This window comes from Gobius niger (assembly GCF_951799975.1).
Source record: "Gobius niger genome assembly, chromosome: 9".
NCBI lineage: Eukaryota > Metazoa > Chordata > Actinopteri > Gobiiformes > Gobiidae > Gobius > Gobius niger.
Genome location: NC_136860.1, coordinates 4531823 through 4551923, shown reverse-complemented (window position 1 = coordinate 4551923; position 20101 = coordinate 4531823). Strand labels below are relative to the sequence as shown.

Below are 20101 nucleotides of genomic sequence, written 5' to 3'. Positions count from 1 at the left end.
CTAAGAAATATCCTAATGTCGTGATGTCATCCGAAACACAACAATACGCCGTGTGAAGCCCCGCCCCCTCTGTCGCTGTGAGATAATCCCCTCCTGCAGATGTGCCGCGCTGAACTCAGATGTGGGTCACTCAGAAATATAAAAAAGCATGTGTTCATAAACTGTGCCGTGGGTTGCCAGATTGAGGAAGCAGCATCCCCCGCTTTAATCCCATTATCACAGCCTCCTCTGCTCCCGGATCTTTCTCTCTCTCCTCTTTCTGCACTCGTTTTCCTTCAGCGTTTTGTTGTTTGTTTAATCACTGACCGATTCTATGTCTCTCCAATCAGCAAATCTTTTCTTCTCCATGTTTTTCTTCTGTTTTTCTGGTACAAACTGTCTCAGATACAGACGACAATGTAGCCAATGTTAAGCGTTATCTTTTTCATCTGGTAGTAATGGATGTGTTTTCCCTGCTTTGTATCCACTAGAAGAGAAAGAAACATAGCACTCAAAGCTAGTTGTTAGCATTAGCATGGAGCTAACGTTAGATTTATGATACGGGTGATGTTGAGACCGTTTTCAGACCAGAAGAAAGTCTTAAAAAACAAAGCTCACGTCATATTTTTGTTGATATGGGTTCATCAAAACTGATGCTGATCTCCATGGCAACACAGGACAGTCTGGGGGAAACTCAGCTCTCCATGACTGAATGTTGGAGGAAACTGATCATTATCGAAAAATCTAAATAAGGTACCAAAAAAATGATTATATCTTCAGAGATAAAGCTGTGATGCTGTTGGTCCAGGGACAGCATTAAAGGAAGTGACTTGGTTGTCCGATTAGGTTCATTAGGTCTTCTAAGAATGAAGCTACTTTTGTTCTTATAGCAGGTACGAAAATTACCACGAAGGTTTGACAAAAGTAGCAAATGACTCGGTTGTTTCAGCTCAAATGATACATATTAAAAAGCAATGGTCCTTTTATGGAATAAGTGAACATTAGTTTTCTATTTTATGGCTCTAGACGACAAATATTTTAATTTCAGTACCAAAAAAAATATTGTCGTTAAAGTACCAGTGTCACTTAATTAATAATAATGAAACCAAGCAGCTTTTCCACACACACTGAAAATTTGAAACACGACACGACATCTTATAATCGTCAGAAGACTTTTTATATTTCATTATGTGAGATTTATGTCACTTTTGAGCAAAGCACTGAGGAGCCAGAGGGAAAACTTTAGCATTACAAAAAAAAACGTAGTTTGACCTTATTTAAAGGGACTTTAAACGGAGTTTAAAGTGTTAAAACTAAGTATTTTCCTCCCCCTACATGTTCCAGCCATGTCCTAATGTGTAGAATGAGCTCAGACCTGTTCACCACAACTGCCTCTAAAATCCTGCACTGTCACTCAGAAAGTTGCACGACCTTAATATAGAAGCTGCAGTTACACGTATGACCTGAGGTGGCTGTAGCGAGTATAAAATGACCAACTTGCATCTAGTCTCTTTAAAGTACTTTTCTGAAATAATCTAATAATATTGTATTACCAATAACAGTTTCTCAAAACACCACTGTAGTCCATATTCATGTCGTCATTATACTACATGAATAACAGAAGTCATTTTTCCCACCATACTGGCTGGTGGTAAGATACTGTTGTAGCCACAGCTGCCTCTTGGGTGGAGACTGACAGAGGCGAGGCTGCCAGTCTGTGCCCCTCTGACCACCACCAACCACTCACTACATTCATTCTGGCCTATTGTACATGTTTTTCATAGTAGGGGAAACCAGAGTACCAGGAAACGTGCAAACTCCACACAGACGGGACATCTCCAGGTGGGAATCGAAACAGTGAAACACAAGCGCTAACCACTGCTCCATCGAGCCACCACGGCATATACAGAAGATCCAACTCCAAACTTCACACACTCAGATACTGAAATTACCACCATATCACTAAAAACATTTACCCCTGGGTCCCCTCTGAAGTCAGAACTGTAAAAAAGAGACAGATCCTTAAGTCAGAGTGGGACAATCCTCTTGTTTAAATAAAAAACATTTCAGATCTGCTCTGGACTGTCGGCTTATGCTCCTAATGACTCTACAGCCGATGATGATGATGATGATGATGATGATGATGATGATGTGTCTGCACAATATTAGCACGTTTAGAGTTTCCCAGAATAGCTCCATCTCCTAAAAGTGTGGCCTACATAAACCCAGCCTCTCCCTCTGGTGTCTCTTTGTCCCGGAGCTGCTTGTTTATCAGACAGTGTTGTTAAACTCTCCTCCGCCACACGCTGCTGTGTAACTACTAATCCACACACAGACATACGGGACTCTCCCGACGGGACGGGGCGAACTATACAGAAAGACCCCACAGCGTAAACAGCGGATTCTGGTTTGCTTTGGAAGTTATGTGTTTAATAAAGGATCCAGGCCAGTCACTAAAACAACATATGAATTTGAATGCTATCGAAGCTCTTGTTCAGACATTTCTTAGAGGAATATCTGTTCATCCGGGTCACTTCTGATCTGAGTAAAACATTTAGATTTAATGCCAGTTGGAATCTGACTTAGTGCTTTTTAATGATTTAAAGGGATATTTCATTGACATAGGGCCTCATTTCCAAGTTATCCAGAGTGTTGCTGATATCTGGAGATTTTTTAATTTTTTTGTAATTCATGCAGTTCTTATATTTGAAGAGTTCCGTGATGCTAGGCTAGTGCATTTCTATGGTATCAGCTAGCCTGCATTAAAAACAGTCTGACCCGCTCCACAGAGCACCTGAGGCAAATCACTTATAACACCAGACTAACCATATAAATGTCTGTGTCTGTAGAATCATGTTTGGAATATAACTGACCCTGCATCACATGAATGATCACATTTTGAAGGACTATTTTCTAGCAGATCACTCCGCCGCTGTGTAGCTTATACAACCACGAAGCTGATGCTGCTCAAATATAAGTTCTTTTAAATGCAAAATGGTTAAAATTACTCTATGGACACAGACATTTATATGGTTAGTCTGGCGTTATAAGTGATTTGCCTCAGGTGCACTGTGGAGCGGGTCAGACTGTTTTTAATGCAAGCTAGCTGATACCATAGAAATGCACTAGCCTAGCACCACGTAGCTCTTCAAACATAAGGACTGCATGAATTACAAAAAAAATATCTCCAGAAATCAATGTCAAAAATCCTGAAATATCCCTTTAAGGCCATAATGGCGTGCGGAAAAGCCTCAGGTCTGACCCAGGGTTTCTCTCGTGGCGGTGGTGAGTCCAGAGAATGGGAGGAAGAGGAACCAGCTGTGTCCTGGACAGAGGTGGAGACACTTCCTGCCCCCGAGCAGCAGCAGCAGCACAACAGCAGGTACAGAGACATTACAAACATGAGCTTAGCTTTATCTGCACATGAGCTGCACAATCACACAGTCAGATCAGTTTCACGATGGCCATGATTTAGATTCTCAGGGGCTGGGACCTCGTTATGGCCCAGGAATTTATGGATTTAGATCGTCTCATTCCCCTATGGCATTACACGATACGATATACTTTATTAATCCCAAAGGAAATTCAGTTCCTATAACTTATAGCTCAGGTATAGAGCGCGGGTTTCATATACTAGAGATAGCTGGTTCAAACATCACTTTGACAATTTTCTAACAATTTCTCTTTTCACACAGTCCGAGTCTGATACAACTCCACAGTAGGAGTCTGACAATACATCGATTTTGTGATATATCGTGATATTTTGCGGGACAATACGATACCGATACTTCTATTCCGATATCGATACTTTTGGTTACGTCATGCATATTAATGAGGCAGTAGCGCTCCACTGATTTCACAGTCGATAGAGGCCAATAATGATCAAGGATTCAGTGAGACCAGCAGGGGGCAGCACTACAGTTTTAAGCACTGGGGCCAAACACTGTCACACACAAATATATAACTATTAATGATAGTTTATACAATTATGAGTAAGATTAATTTGGGGTCGGTGGGGAGTCCTCGCCTCGAGTGGAGGAGTTCAAGTATCTCGGGGTCTTGTTCACGAGTGAGAGACGGATGGAGCGTGAGATCGACAGACGGATCGGTGCGGCGTCAGCAGTGATGCGGTCGCTGTATCGGTCTGTCGCGGTGAAGAGGGTTTACCGATCGATCTACGTTCCCGCTCTCACCTATGGTCATGAGATTTGGGTAATGACCGAAAGGACAAGATCGCGAATACAAGCGGCCGAAATGAGTTTCCTTCGCAGGGTGGCTGGGCGCACCCTTCGAGATCAGGTGAGGAGCTCAGTTACCCAGGAGGAGCTCGGAGTAGAGACGCTGCTCCTTCACGTCGAAAGGAGCAGCTGAGGTGGCTAGGGCATCTGTTCCGGATGCCTCCTGGTCGCCTCCCGCGGTAGATGTTCCAGGTATGTCCTAGTGGGACAAGGCCTCATGGAAGGCCCAGGACACGCTGGTTTGACTATATCTCCGAGCTGGCCTTGTGTCGCCTCGGGGTCCCCCCAGAACAGCTGGAGAAGGTGATGCTGCCCCCACGACCCGGCCCCGGATGAAGCTGAAGAAAATGGATGGATGGAAATAGGACTGTGGTTTCACTTTCACAATAATATGTGGTATGTCAAAATAAAGGTTAAAAGTAGCATGTTTTTTTTAAAATGGTGACATATCGTAGATTATTTTTGTGCAATATATCGATAATCGCAGTATCGGCATATTGTGAGATTATTGTGATCGTAAGCCATGTTTGGTGTAGTGAATCATCACGTGCCACCCAGAGGTTCCTATACTCCACAGTCAGCCCCGCTAGGTTAGGTAGATAAATAATATATATTATTTGTCCACTTTTTATACCTTTCACCTGCCTTTTTCCCTTCCCTTCTTTACTCACATTTCTTTTTACATCTTTGGATCCGAGTTTTGAGGCAGTTGGTTCAGGGACAGTGAAGAAAGGGACTTGGCCACAATTTCTCCTAATTTTCCCAAAATTGTAAATCTGCAGATCTTCCACACATTATAGTTCTGTTCTGGTTCTAGACCACAAATATTTTAGTATCGGAAAAAGTAACGTTCAGGTATCAGAAACCAAGTACAGTTAAAGTCCTGTTTTTTTACGGTACCCAGCCCGATAGTCTCTCAAATTGTCAGTGTGAGTTTACTGATGATCACATGACGTCATGATTTGGTTCATTTTCATCAGATCAGACACTTTCTTTCGCCGCATTTGTCTGAATCATCTGCTTCTCCACAAACGGCTGCACATGATTAACTTCTGTCTTTCCAAAGCTTTATCTCCTGCACTTATGTCATTACGTCAGACCATTATTTGTTTAAAGTCAAGGAGACGTGCTGTTTATGAACTCGCTCTTCGGTAACTTTGGTTTCAACATAACGAACACAGAGTTATCCCCCCCCCCCTGCAGTCTTTGTGACAGAGACATTTCCGAAACATTTCTGAACATGTCCCGGCCTGAGCCTCGTCTCCAGGAACTGTTCACATGTTTCCTGTGGCACCGACGGCGCTGACGTGAGGAGCTTCTTATCGGAGCTGAACCAGATCTGATCTCCTCACGCAGCCATGTTCTACTTCATGTTTTCTCCACAGACTGCGGCCGTTCTCCGGCTCCAAGAGTGAACTGAGAAGAGCTTTATCGTCTGCATCTGCTTTGGCTCGTTCACAAACACCTTCTTTCATTTCAATGACATTATTTTATCTTCTTCTTGTATTTTACAAACAAAATAGAGAAAGAAAAAGTTTTTTTTTGTTTTTTTTTTGGGGGGGGGTAGAATTAGTATTTATTTAGTTTTTTTTTTAGCTCTCTCTCCCACCTACAGATTTTTTGTTGTTTTATTGCTCAATCCAGATACAGCATAATAATTTGGATGTTTAACAATATTTTCCGTTTACCTTTGCAATTTTGTTTATGTTGATGCACATGAATTAAATGCAATAAATATATATTTTTAAAATATATTTACAGTTCGCATTTATTTTGTTTTAAATGGGGGGGGGGGGGGGGAATCAAATTAAATTGTAAATCAGATTTTTATTAAAAAAATCTAATGGAGACTGTTAATTAGAGGACCCTCGAAAACGAGATGATTCATCTCAAGGGGCTGTGTGATGCCTCATTTGAAAGCTAAGACCTACAAAACTGATTGTAGCTTTTTTGTCTCGCTACCGTGGTTGTGCCATGTTTTTAAGCATTTTTGTCCTGTTTTTGTAGTTTTTTGTAGCATTTTTTGTCAAGTTTTCATCCCTTTTTGTTGCTTTTTCATTGCTTTTCTAACGCGTTTTAGCCACATTTTCATCTTGTTTTTGTTGCCATTGAGATGCTTTTTTAAGCTTTTAGATTTGGGTAAAGCCAAACAGGAGGAAATGTGCTCGGTTCAGGTGGGGGTTAAGAGGTTCATTTATTGACTGTGAAGCAACTTTTTCCATCATGAAGCTAAAGCGGCGCCGCTTGAGTGGATTAAACTTACACTGAACGTTTGTAACAGACCAACTCTGCTTTCTGACAGATCATGTTTACAATGTACAAAAAACACTCCATAGACTTTAAAAACAAAAAAAATACTACATTCCTCTTCAGTCTGTGTTTAAAGGAAATGAGGATTAGTTCCTTTGGCAGTGAATTGAACTGAAATGAGACGCTTTCAAACTAGAAGTTCATATGTTTTTAGTCTTTTCATTTTGCTTTAGTTTTGGTTTAGAGTCAATGGAATTATCTGGGGATCTTAGTCATAGTTTTAGTTTCATTTATTACTTTTAACCTCTTTCCCCTTGCCTGAAGTGAGCACACTGAAACAAGGCTGCAGTTATTTAGGTTTAAATCTCCTCAGAAAATAACAAACAATAAAGATTCTGTCTCCATTATCATCTGTTACGTAGAAAATCTGTCAAATCTGTCAAATCTGTAGCTTATGTGTCAGAAAACACGCCTTGAAATGCAAGAGTCTTACTTTCTATCAATTTGTGATATTTGTGTCTTTACTCAAACATTAAAGCCACTCGATTTACAAAATACGAGTGCTGTTTGGCCTTGGCCTGTATTTGACCTGTATTTGACCTGTATTTGACAAGCACTTCAGTGTCTCTGGGTTAAACCTGTCGGGAGCAGGAGCACTCGACCGCAACGGCATCCAAATACACACAAGAATAAACACAGAAAAAAGCTCTGTATCGACCCAGCCTCAATCGATCATGGCTACATCTAATGAAACATCTCAAAAGTGCATTACAAATCATGAGTCGACTACTTGATTACAAAACTAAACTCTCTAATACACCTTATGTGTGGTTTTGTAGCTCTGTGATGAACAGAAGTGAAATAAATGACGATCAAAAACTTGTGAAAAGTGACATCTGGACATTTTGTATCTATTAGTGCGTTTCTTTTCGTGGTGTTGCGTACCAGAACCAGGCTGTTTTAAATGCACATGCCATAAAAAGTGATCGAGAACACGCAGTGTTTCAACACGTGTCAACAATGATGTCGTTGAAAATTGACTTGAAACAAATATATTTAGGCATTTGCCCCTTTACATAATGATAGTGTCCGTCCAGAGAGGAGAGAGAGAGGAGGAGAGAGGAGAGAGAGGAGAAGAGAGGAGGAGAGAGGAGGAGAGAGGAGGAGAGAGGTGGAGAGGTGGAGAGATGAGGAGAGAGGAGAGAGGAGGAGAGAGGAGAGAGGAGGAGAGAGGAGGAGAGAGGAGAGGGGAGGAGAGAGGAGGAGAGGTGGAGAGAGGAGGAGAGGGGAGGAGAGGGGAGGAGAGATGAGAGAGGAGGAGAGAGGTGGAGAGAGGAGAAGAGAGGAGGAGAGAGGTGGAGAGAGGAGGAGAGAGGTGGAGAGAAGAGGAGAGAGGAGGAGAGAGGTGGAGAGAGGAGGAGAGAGGAGGAGAGAGGAGGAAAGAAGAGGAGAGAGGAGGAGAGAGGTGGAGAGAGGAGAGTTTATCAGAAAGGAGAGTGTTTCATAAAACACTAATTATCTCTGAATCTAGACAAAAAATTGTGATTTTGATCAAAACCAGCCTCTGTTTAGCTTAGATTTCTTAGGAACTGAGGCACGTAGAACTAAACTGTTTTCACCTAAGGAGAGCTTAGAATATCTCACCTTTCAAACGAGCCACAGCATGTGTCCATAACTATAACATAGAATACGCTGTGGTGCTACAAACATCATGAAAAATGGTCTGGATTGTTGACACTCTACAGCTAAATCCCCAAAACAGCGCAGCATCAATGTGTTAAAGAGATTGTCAGTTACAGCCCTTTGCTTTTTGCGTGACAAAAACGCCACCAGCCGCCATATTGAATAATTTTTCTAAAGCAATTCCCGCCATTCCTCATTTACACTGTTGCAGCGACATTTTAAAGCACAAAAATAGCTATGTTGTATTTTGGCTAAAATGCAAAGGAAGGATTAGCAACTGTGATTAGCTTGCATGAAACATGAAATCAAAATCCACACTTTCCAAGTTAAAAAACACATGAACCGAACTGGGACAATGACGTCACATTTCTTCACACGAACGAAGCAAAAATCTCACAGGTCTGTACGTTCATGAATGATTTAGAACGGGGCTTTGACCTAAATGCAGTCGATGGTTGACGGCAGCTGAAAACATCTGGGTCGTTCATAATTTGCGATGTTTGAGGCTAATGCTAACGGCTACAGGACCACCTTCTCAGATTAGCCGACTTGCTAACTGTCCGAATAACAGATCAAATGCCGCTTCTCCTTTTTATTTCTACGGCTCAACAGTCCAAAGTTGTATGATAACAGTGAATGCTAACGTACCGCTAATGCTAGCTTCATGCTACATACTAATAGCAAGCTTCAAGTGCCACTTTTCTCACTTCTACTGGATCTGCCGTCTTAAAACATTTGTCATAACCCGCTTTTGGCTTTATTTGTGTGTGATAATCATGTTTATAGTCGGCCTGAAAACAGATTAATCAGATTAATTAAAAAACGACTTAGTCTAATCCAGTCTTCTGTCTCAAAAAGCGTGCAGCGACGCATCAAAGACCTGCTCCTGTTTACGTCTGGGATGTTAATATGCAAATGACAAAGGTACAAGTAAAAACACTTCCAATAACATTAAAACCGAGTCACTCCCGTCTGTAAAACTAAAGGGTTAATGATTACTGTGATTGTGTAACAGTTTATGCTTTTTAATAAATACAAAGGAACAAAGCAACATCCGAGAGATCGAACTCGCCGTCTCCTCGCTAAATTATGGTTATTAGGTGACGCAACACCCGCAGAGATTTGCACATTTTTTCCAACACAGCTTAAAACGAATAAGCATGGGAACTTAAACAAGATTTCCATGTACGCCTTGTTTTGATCCCGATACAGTACATACAACTTTAACCTCTTAACCCCCGCCTTCACTGAGCTCATTTTCTCCTGTTCAGCTTTACCCAAATCTAAAAGCTAACTGAAGCTTACAGGTTACAACAAAACCTACAACACTGATCTAAGATTTTTCCTCGTGTTGTCCGCAATGTTAGCTCCATAGGTAGAGCACAGGGCTCCCGTTTACGAGACAGTGAGATCAATCCCAGCCTCGATTTTTTTTCTTCTTTTTAGGGACCCACTGGGAAGAACATAAATCAGCGCCGAATTTAAACACTTTTTTTTTTCCTTCAGGAATTCAAACACTTGATAGAAAAAAAAAGAAAACACTGCTGACACAGGAGCATGAGGATGGGTCTTGTCGGCTAAGGTTCCTTTCATTGGACAAGCTCTTTGATGACACTTAGGGCCCGATCTTGTGCATCAAAACGGAGACGATAGCGTGACATTTTGCGCTCAGTAGGAGCGCACTTTGTGATCTTGCCACTCCAGACTTATCGCATTTAAGTGGGTGAGAGCCTAAGGCTTAAGAAAGAACGCAAGACAGCGCAATGTAAACGAGGAAGTGAATGTCAGCCGTGTTTCCATCAGTGCAGTCACCTCCTCTTGTGACGCCCCCTCACAGGTGGCGGAGGCGAATGGCACATATAGCGCCGCCACTCGGAAAATAATTCGCCAAGAGCCTGCGCCGCCCCGTGCGCCGCCACAAGATCTGGCTCATAATGTCATTAACACAACTTTGTATTTCACTGATGAGACACAAAAACAATGTTATAATTTATTGCATAAAGTCATTGATTTTGTGACATCATGTTTTTTATGTCACTTTTTTTGCGGCATAGACAACATAGATTTTGGCCAGATGATGGCGCCAACACCCTGCTTGTGTCATTTACATTGCCCATTGGTGTTGGATTCCACAAAGAAGAAACATAGCTTGAGCTCCGGCCTCTTCCGAAACGAGAAGATTGGTAAGAGGTCTTACGCCAAACCGGACGTGCGTCAGCGTCCGCCATGATAAGAAGCCTCCGAATTGGGCTGTCAGTTAGGAAGGAGTTAGTTTAGTTAAGCTTACTACATGTTCCTAATTTACAAACAGTCATAGATGCTCAAAAGGAGTAGGCTGAGGGAAGGAAGCCTCAATGCTAACTAGCCACTTTAGCATAGCGACCTCTGATGCTAACTAACCGGTGATTAGGAGCTATGTGCCGTCCCATAAGCCACTGCGCCAATTTGCAAACTGTAGCTTTATGTAACAGCTATTGAGATAAATTAACGCTAATGGGAAATGTGATGGATCATTTGGATGTTTCTTTATGGTTTTGTTTGGCCTGCACTACACCAATAACTTTTAAGAAGAAGAAACACAGCTGTTGGTGATGTCACTGTCACCGATTTCAGATTTGATGAAAGTCGAACTGGAGAAAATGAGAAATTACAATTTATATTTCAATGTGTTTTTCGACTTCTTTGAATTTGATGTACTTTTGTCACACAATAGTCATCATCTCGCCAGTTTGAGTACAATGTTGTGCTTTTTAACGACATTTTTGACGACATTGGCACAGTTCATTACAGACTCTCCTTCATTAGAGGCAGAAGCTTTGGGGAATTCCACTGGTCGTGCATCTATTCACCACATTTTCACTTTCTGTGCTGCTCTCCTGAAACAGCCGGAGTTTACGGACGGCAGCAGAGATGGATTACGTAACGCGGTGCAGGTGCCGCCTCTGGACTATAACCTACTTAAAGGGGAGTTCGTCACATGGAGAGGCTGGAGCAGGAAAAGGAAGAACGAAGAATGGAAAGAATATTTATCTCCAGATCAGGGACATTCAGCTGCACGAAACACCAACATCTTATTTTAACTATAGGGATGGTCATTTTGTTGCTTTTGATCAATTATGGGTTTATTTCGATAATAGATTATTAACTGTGTGTATTCATTTAACAACACACTTTCTACAAACATTACATTTTCTTCCATTAAAGTCGAGAAAAACAACTTTAAAGGTTATTATTGAGTAAAGACATGTTACAGACTCTACTGCATCTTTACCCCCACAGTGGAACGATTAATTAAGCCCATGGCAATTAATCGATTAACCAAGAAGTCTATACTGTGAATGGGAGATCTAAACAAGTAATCAACATTTATTTATAGAGCTAGTCTTTACCCTCACGGGCCAAAGAGCTTTCCAATATAAAAAATAAAAAACATAATAGAATATAAACTACAAAGAACACGACCTGACTCACCCTCTGTAATGTTTGGTTGTAGCACCTTTAGCTTTGATTCCAGCACCAGGTGTCACATTCCTTTTTTACCAAGATCTTGTATTGGTGATGGGCGAGTGTGACCACTGCACAAAGCCTTCTCCAGCACATTCCAAAGATTACTACAAATAATAATGCATTGGTTTTATATAGCGTTTTTCTGGACACTCAAAGATGCTTTTCATTGCACTATTCATTCAGTCGCTTCCAACTTCACCCTGTTTGGAGCCATAGGAATATACTGGGAGAGGCCAAATGCTAACAACATCTTTGACAAAGACCAGACAACTCGTCTAAGCTCAGGTAAGAACATATCTCTGTCTGGAAAAACGGTGGCCTGTTCCTCTTTCACAACGTGAGACCGATGAATCCTTGCATTTCCATCTTGGAATATCCATTGATGGAATAACCTGGTCATTCAGGATGATCAGCTGATCTCATTCTTTAGGCTCATAGTGTTGTTGACCCTTGACCTGACCAGTTAGTTACATCCATGGTGGACAAACGGTGCCAACGCAACTGCTTCTAAACAAACTGGCCTCATGCACAGATTTTCATAATTTAGTTTTGTTTCGATTACGTTTTCTGGGTTTAGACCTATTGAACTTAAAGGTACACTGTGTAACATTTTGGACTATGTACTGTTGCCATCAGTACAAAACTCCCAATCACCAGCTCAACATAGAAAATACTATTTTTGCAGTGGGTAATCAAAGAATGGATTTGGATGAGAACCAAAGCTCAAATTTTGCTGACTTTAGTCATATCTCCATGGAGACGAGATGGAGACGTACCCACTCCCGGTAAAGTTACCATCATGTCTCGCATGGTCACAGTAAAAGCACATTTATGAGGTATTTTTCAATACAGTGTGGTTTGAGAGCGATGAGATATTTTTCTTAATTTCAATACATGTCACTTAAATCTATACATATTTAGATCCAGTGTGCAACAAAATGCCTAAAGCCTATAAGTACCACCTTGAGCACTGAAGTCACTGACCAAGAGACTGACCACCAAGCTGCTGTTATGTCAAGTTACATAAGTCAAAGCCCAAGACTTCTCTGCCGCAAAACATTGAAAGATTCCAGCACAATTCCAAAAACCACCTCCGCACCAAAAACGGAAATGCCACTTCTTCTAAAAATAACCCCAACAACAACTCCTGCTGCACCAAAACTCGATGTGTGTTTGGACGCGCTCAGCCTCACCTGCCTCCACCGTGTCCGACAGGTCGTGGTTGGCCGCAGTCCGGGGGAACTCCTTCAGTTTGCGGGCGCTGAGGTTGAGCGCCCCGCTGGCCGCCGCCTCCTCCAGGGCGCGCTCCAGCCCGCGGTGATGGGGCAGATTCACGCCGACGAGCTGGCTCTGGAGCTGGGCAGAGGCGAGCTGGGAGAGCGGGGGCCGCGCGGTGAGGGCGCTCTCCGGTCCCAGCGTCGCCATGATGATCGGTGAAAAAAGGGTCAAATTGTAAATCCGAGAATGGAAGGGGAGGCTGGTCCAGTGCGTGGGAGCCAGGCGGAGCAGGGGCAGCGGAGTGCGGCCGTGATGAAGCTCCTCTGGCCGCTCTACTCTGACTGACTGGGGTCGCCGTGTCTCCAACACACTGCGCTGCGTAAAAGCTCCCTGCGCTACGCACGCACCGCGCAGCACTTCCGCTTTCACAACAAAACACAGCTTAGTGAAAATGACATTTACTTAGGCTACATGTAGGGACGATACGCTTTTGTCACCGATCACGGTACACTTAAGATTATGATAAGTAATATGTTTACCTTAAAATGTGTAAAAAAAAAAAAAAGTCAAGTGTCCAAAGTTTATAAACCAAATGCCATCTGACATTTATTGAAGTGTTAAAGGAACAGACCACCGTTTGTCCATACAGAGATATGTTCTTACATGAGCTTAGATGAGTTGATACGTACCTGTCTGGTCTGTGTGCGTGTGCTCAGTCACGCAAAACAAACAAAGATGTTGTTAGCAATTGGCCTCTCCCTGTATATTCCTAAAGCTCCAAACGGAGGTGAAGTTGGAAGCTACCAAGCTCTTCCACAGGCACAAGAACCAGACAGGTACGTATCAACTCGTTTAAGCTCAGGTAACAACATCACAGTGTGGAAAATGGCGGGCTGTGCCTTTAAGAAGCACAAAATGTAGGCTAACAGAGTGTGGTTACTAGAAAACAAAGGAGTGCAGGACAAAATGCCTCCAAACACAAGTATTGAAAGTATTGTGATACCTGATAAAGCATCGATACTGATTCAGTAATCCAGCAAAAGTATTACGATCTGATACAATATGATATTTTGACCCATTCCAAGCTGTTACCAACTTTTACTCCACTACATTTGAGAAATAGCTAAAATGCCACTAGCTACTCAATGGCCGCGGGTAGCACAGTTTCGTATCGTGCAGGGGGCCGACATTGGCCACCATTGCTGTAATACCTCCAACTAGGGCTGCAGAAAAAGCTAGTTTTCCACTAGAAAGCATTGCTGTTTACACAGGTTTTACTGTAAAGCCTGGTTTATATATTGCTCCTGTGATAACACTGGGTTAGTTACAGTTAAAGAAACGAGGCTGTTTTTTGTAAGGTACATTGTAGGTCATGTAATGTTAGATAATATCTTGTATATTAATGAGGGCCTGACTTGGACTGACAGGCCGTTAGCATTAGAGCTAACGGCGAGGGTGCGGTTACGACAGAACAAGGATTCGGGCACAATGTTCATGTTTCTGAAGCTGAAAAGTTATTATTTTAGGGTGACCAGACACCCCAGTTTTGACGCATTTGTCCCGTGTCCAAAATCATCACAGGTCCTGGTTTTTGGCCAATATGATCCCCTTTACATTTGGCTCCCTGCGACAAATTCCCAAATTGTGTCCCAGCTTTTAAGAGCAAAAATCTGGTCACCCTATAATGGCCTATTTACAACACAGACTTAATTAAACAGATTTGTACTGTCTACTTTGAATACGTGCCGCAGACCGTCGCTTTATGGCCATGGAGTCCGCCTCGGGGCAGGTTCCCAGCAGCAGTGCCAGGTGTGACTCTTCCTGTCCCCACTGAGTTCAAAGTCTCCGGGTCAAAAGGCCTAATGAGGATCTTCAAGTCCCAACAGGCGCGCCATGAACATGCAAACAGCTCCTTTTTCAGGACATGGCACTTGAGCTGCACGTGGACACCTCTGGCTCATCCTGATATATTTTGCTTATCGACGTCTCTTACTAATTGCACGTAATGTAGCTACAGTTCAGTTTGAGAAAAGATTAGAGAAATTATCAATAATGGAAAGCTGCAGACCCGGAGCCGAGACAGATCTACCGCGAAAAGCGAATCCACAGTGATAGTGCGCCCTCTGCTGGCAAAGACAGATATACGACGGTATTTAGCTCATGTTTTACAGTTGTATCGTTGGGATTATTTTGTGTAATTTAGAATGTGTTGACATGTAACTTAGTTTAGGCTACATGTACTATTATTTGGGTTATTTTATGAAATTAAATCTGTGTGTTTTACTCCTTTCATTGTATTTTGTAGGACAGTGCCTTCATTTGTTCGATAAGGGACAGAGACAATATTTTGGAACAAAATCACATTTTTATTATGATGACAGGCCATTGCTGTAATCAGTAAAGAAAGGAGAGAAATAATTGGGTTAATAATGTTAGCTTGCAGATGCAATAATAAAGTAAAAAATAACATTTGTACCGTCAGGGTCTTCCCTGTTTCCTAAATTCAACAGCATCTTTCTTCACTAAAACAAAAGATCAACACTGATGTCAATAATGTGTAAAAATCAAATGTTGTAATTCTGTGCTAGTAATGATACTAATTGCTGGGTTGCAGGTGACATCACAGCATTCTAAAGGTCTATACTCTTATATAGAGGAAAACATTTTTGGTCTTGTACAGAGAGATCATGGACCCAGTGACTGATATTAATCATATATTTTTTTAATTCACACATGTTCTTTTTAGCTACGACTTGTGAAAGTGTAATGCTGTTAATAGGAAAAACTGGCTCCTGCCCCCCGCTGGGTCCGATGACATCATCATATTCTAGAACCTGCAACCCAGCAATAATACTATGGTCAAAACTAGTCTGGAATGACATATACATGCAACAATGTACCATTAATAATGGTGCCATAACTTTTTTATTTTTATTTTATTTGTCCTGTATTTATCCAGGATAAAACTCGTTGAGATTAAAAATCTCAAGAGTGTCCAGACCAAGATTCTTTCAAATTAAAATATGCAATCATTTGCCACAGAAAGTAAAAGGGAGCCATAATGCATAATTATGAATGAATTATATATTTACTTTACAGCCTGCAATTGCATTTTTTGGGTAGCATGTAATTGGGATTATTTATTGTTTTTACTAATTTACAACTAGCACAAACGCCATCTTAAGCAGAAAATGAATGTATCATCTTTATCAAACAACATTAATGTGTCATGTTAGCTTCATCAAACAACAGAAGCATCTACGATTTCAAAATTGGTTCATAAGAAATCAAAAAATAATAACTCGGTTAAAGTCTCACCTTCGTTGAGTTGATCAAATCAATCTTCCCAAGACCTAATACCGTCGTATATCCGTCTTTACCAGGAGAGGGCGCACTATCACGGTGGATTCGCTTCACAGTATTTCTGTCTCGGCTCCGGGTTTACAGAAATTATTGCTGTGCGCTTCACTGCGGCTGCGCACTGAGCGGAGCGCTGCAGAACCAAAGAAAACAGAGAAACAGCGACTTCTGCTGGACACAACCGGCAAGTGCAGGAACATGAATCAGAAGCAAGTCCGGTCAGTGCAGTGATACACGTGTTTTGGCTTTCATTGTGTGATTTTTATAAGATAAGATAAACTGTATTGTCTGTCCCTGACGATGACAGAAATTCATCTTTGGCCGGCTCAAAACATACAAACACTTCCATAAAAGTCCAAGGCACATTTAAAATCAACATAACAATAATGAACGACAGGACTTTTATTTGTGACCGTTCATGGTGGTGATTGCATTTGGGGTCAGGGGGACTGTAAAGCGCCTGCCTGATGGGAGAGTGGTGAAGGAGCTGGATGTGAGGGCGGGGTCCTCAGTGATCTGGACCTTCCTCAGCCCTGAGCGACTGTAGCCTTCAGACAGAGGGGTTTGAGCCGTACCTGTGAGTTCTGAGGCCTGTCTGATGATGCAGAGAGTTTGGATTTGGATTTAACTGTCAAAAGGTTGAACCATGATGTGATACTGAAAGTGATTATGGATTCTATGAGTGATTTGTAAACCAGCGTTAAAATGTCTTTATTTTATTTTTTGCAACATAAAATGACCTGAGTTTCCTCTGCTGTGCCTTTTTGAACACAGAGTCCCCATGATGTTTAAAAGACAGGCCAACACAGGGGCGGACTGGCCATATGTCCATTCTGGAGGAGCACAGAAGGGCCGCTGGCTCTCGGGCCACTGGTCTGGCCTCTCTCCTTAACCTCTTACCCCCTGATTTAACCAAGCTTTATCCAAATCTAAGAGCTTTAAAGAAAAGCATCAAAATAGCGACGAAAAACAAGGATGGAAACGGAACAAAAATGTGCCAGAAAAGCATCAAACAAATGACAAAAAAGAGATGAAAAGCAAAGAAAAAAAGCAACAAAAACGCAACACAAAATGTGACAAAAATGCAGCCACAATGTGACAAAACGTTACAATCACTTGTGTAGATCTTAGCTTTCCATTGAGGCTGTCTAGTCGAGAAGCTTTTGGATTTGGGCAAAGCCGACCTGGGGAAAATGCACTTTTTTGGGGGGGGGGGGTTAAGAGGTTTATGCAAATTTGGGTGAGAGTTTTGGTCAGAGTCCGGGGCCGTTTTTCAGTCCCAGTCCGCCCCTGGGCCAACATCTATTTCAGTTCCAGGTTTTTGAAGGACTGCACCTGGTTGGGTGAGGGCTGGTTGGATCTTTCCTCTGGGCCCACAGCTCTTTAGTCTTTGAGACGTTCAGCTCCAGTGAACTCTCAGTAAACACCTGGACTAAGGTGCTCACCTCCTGCTGATACAGAGCTTCAGCATCCACCATGAGTTTTAATAGTTTGAACAGCCAGTCTTCTCAGTCGTCCTATACTGTGAACTGTTTTTGATTTTAAGGCTATTGTAAACTTATAGATTTTGGTGGAAATAATATATATATATTGTTTGTAGTTGTTTGTAAATAATGATAATGTTTATATTGTGGCTTTACAATTTCATTATATTTTTTGTTGTTGAGGGTTTTTTCCAATGGGCGCTGGCTGCTCTGCTTTATGACCACGACCACGACACATTGCTCCGCCATTGCTGTAGTACCTCCATATCGCCACTAGGCCCCCATTGAAAAGCATTGGCGTTTTAGACACCTTAAAAACAACTTTAACACCTGGTTTCAATGTTTTCAACACTAGACTATAGGCTAGATATTCCTCCTGAGATAACGCTGGGTTAGTCACAATTTATGAAACCAGGCTGGTTTTCGTAAGAAGAATTTTTGAAATCTCGTACTCAATGAGGGTCGGACTGTTAGCATTGGAGCAGCGCGAGCTACACGTCACGCAAGGGCGGAGTCTACGGTGAAGATCCCGCCCTTATGCCCTTTTTAGGAACATGCTTCGTCAGAGCTGGGGAGGGGGAGTCTGTAAATCCTCCATGAATTCCCCCTCGACTGTGGTCATTGTGGTAAACAGGGAGGTGTGAGCAGAAGACGTCCATTATTTTTTTACAGTCTATGTTTTTTTCTCTTCTTTTATTTACAGAATAAAAGCCCCAAAACACACACATTCCCAGGGGCGGACTGGGACTGAAAAACAGCCCTGGACTCTGACCAGCCCGGCCCAAATTAGCGTAAATGTGACACTTCCATAAAGACATATGCTAACCTCTTGCCACCCGTATTACCCAAGAGCATTTTCTCCAGTTCGGCTTTACCCAAATCTAAAGGCTTCTTGACTGGAGAGCAACACTGTAACGCCTCATTTCAAAGCTAAAATCCAGAAAAGTGATGGTAACTTTTTATCGCCACATTTTTGTCATGTTTTCGTTACTTTTTTGTTGCATTTTTGTTGTTTGGTGTTGTGTTTTGTCTCTTGTTTTTCAAAAAAAAAATCAAGTTTTTGTTATTTTTCATCGCTTTTTTTCATTGCTTTGTCGTCACGTTTTCATCACATTTTGTTGTGTTTTTGTCACTTTTTTGTTTGCTTTTACAGCACATTTTTGTTCCGTTTTCATCCTTGTTTTTTGGATGCTTTTCTTTTAAGCTTTTAGATTTGGGTAAAGCTCGATTACGGCAGGGTGTGAGAGGTTAAGGAGAAAAGTGAGAGGCCAGGCTGGTGGCCCTAGAGCCAGTGGCCCTTCGGTGCTCTTCCAGAATGGACATATGGCCAGTCCGCCCCTGCACATTCCTGCCATATTCACAACTACAAACATCCACACACTCCTTCGGAAAGCAAACTGCAACAAAAAATAATAAATACAAAAATCAATAAACAACAAAATGCACAGGTATAGAACAGTTTTGGGCATTTTTCATTCACTCTGTGGTGGTAAACTATATCAATAGCCACAGATGCCCTGGGGTAGACTGACAGAGGCGAGGCTGTCAATCTGAGCCATCGGCCGCTCCAACCCCAACCACTCACTCACACAATTCACCCTTCCTGGCCTATTGTACATGTTTTCTTCTATCCTTCAGTTTGTTGCTGTAATCACGATGACTCACTTTGTGGAAATGACGACATGAATATGACATTATAAATAACAAACGCTGAGAAAGCACTTTTTAAAATATCTCTCTTTCCAAATCAGCTCAAAAATCACAATTAAATTAAGTGAGAATTGTAGATTTTGAATATTTTCACTAATATTAAAAGGTTTGTGCACTATTTTCCCTCCTGTGACTGGTGAAAAGTGTCTGTTTCGTCCTAATAATAATCGTCGAGCCTCAAAACCGCACGAGCAGGAAGTCCTTCTGACAAATCTGTCTGTCTCTGCAGAAACACGCCACAGGAAAGTTTCTCCTCAGATCCAGCCTCTGCAGCGTCTGAGAGCGAGGACGGTGAGGCTTTTCAACTCCACACACTCACCCATCACCTTCAGATATCATTTTAGTTTATTTGTCGAGGTTTGATGTGAAAGTGAAGAAAGAGGTTTGAGTAATCAGACTTCTGCTCTGACACAGGAAGCTACGCTTTGAAGAGAACACATTAACACCAAGAAGATTACCAGCTCTATTTGAAAAGTGATATGATCTTTTTTTAATAATGTGATTTAATATGTGTGTCAGTATTTCAGTTTACAATCTATTTAACTAGTGATTGAAGTTTTGAAGTACAACATAGTGAGTCACAGCGGGCTCCAAAATGACTACATTTGCACAACAACATGCTTTGGTCACATTACACACACACACACACAGGTTTGTATTGCTATCTTAGTG

General features: G+C 41.9%; 1 protein-coding gene across 4 annotated transcripts in view; it reads right to left on the bottom strand.

Annotated features, from left to right (window-relative positions):
• The window catches only part of lrch1 (leucine-rich repeats and calponin homology (CH) domain containing 1), a 73605-nt gene extending 60364 nt beyond the window's left edge, over positions 1–13241 (bottom strand). For 2 of the 4 annotated variants that reach the window (XM_079562895.1, XM_079562892.1), the window contains exon 1: positions 12851–13236. In XM_079562895.1, the coding sequence (XP_079419021.1) occupies positions 12851–13082 (232 nt within the window). In that variant the 5' untranslated portion in view covers positions 13083–13236. Of the gene's footprint in view, positions 1–12850 lie in introns of all 4 variants that reach the window. The other 2 variants (XM_079562894.1, XM_079562893.1) reach the window with 2 other exon arrangements.
• Positions 13242–20101: the final 6860 nt, after the last annotated feature.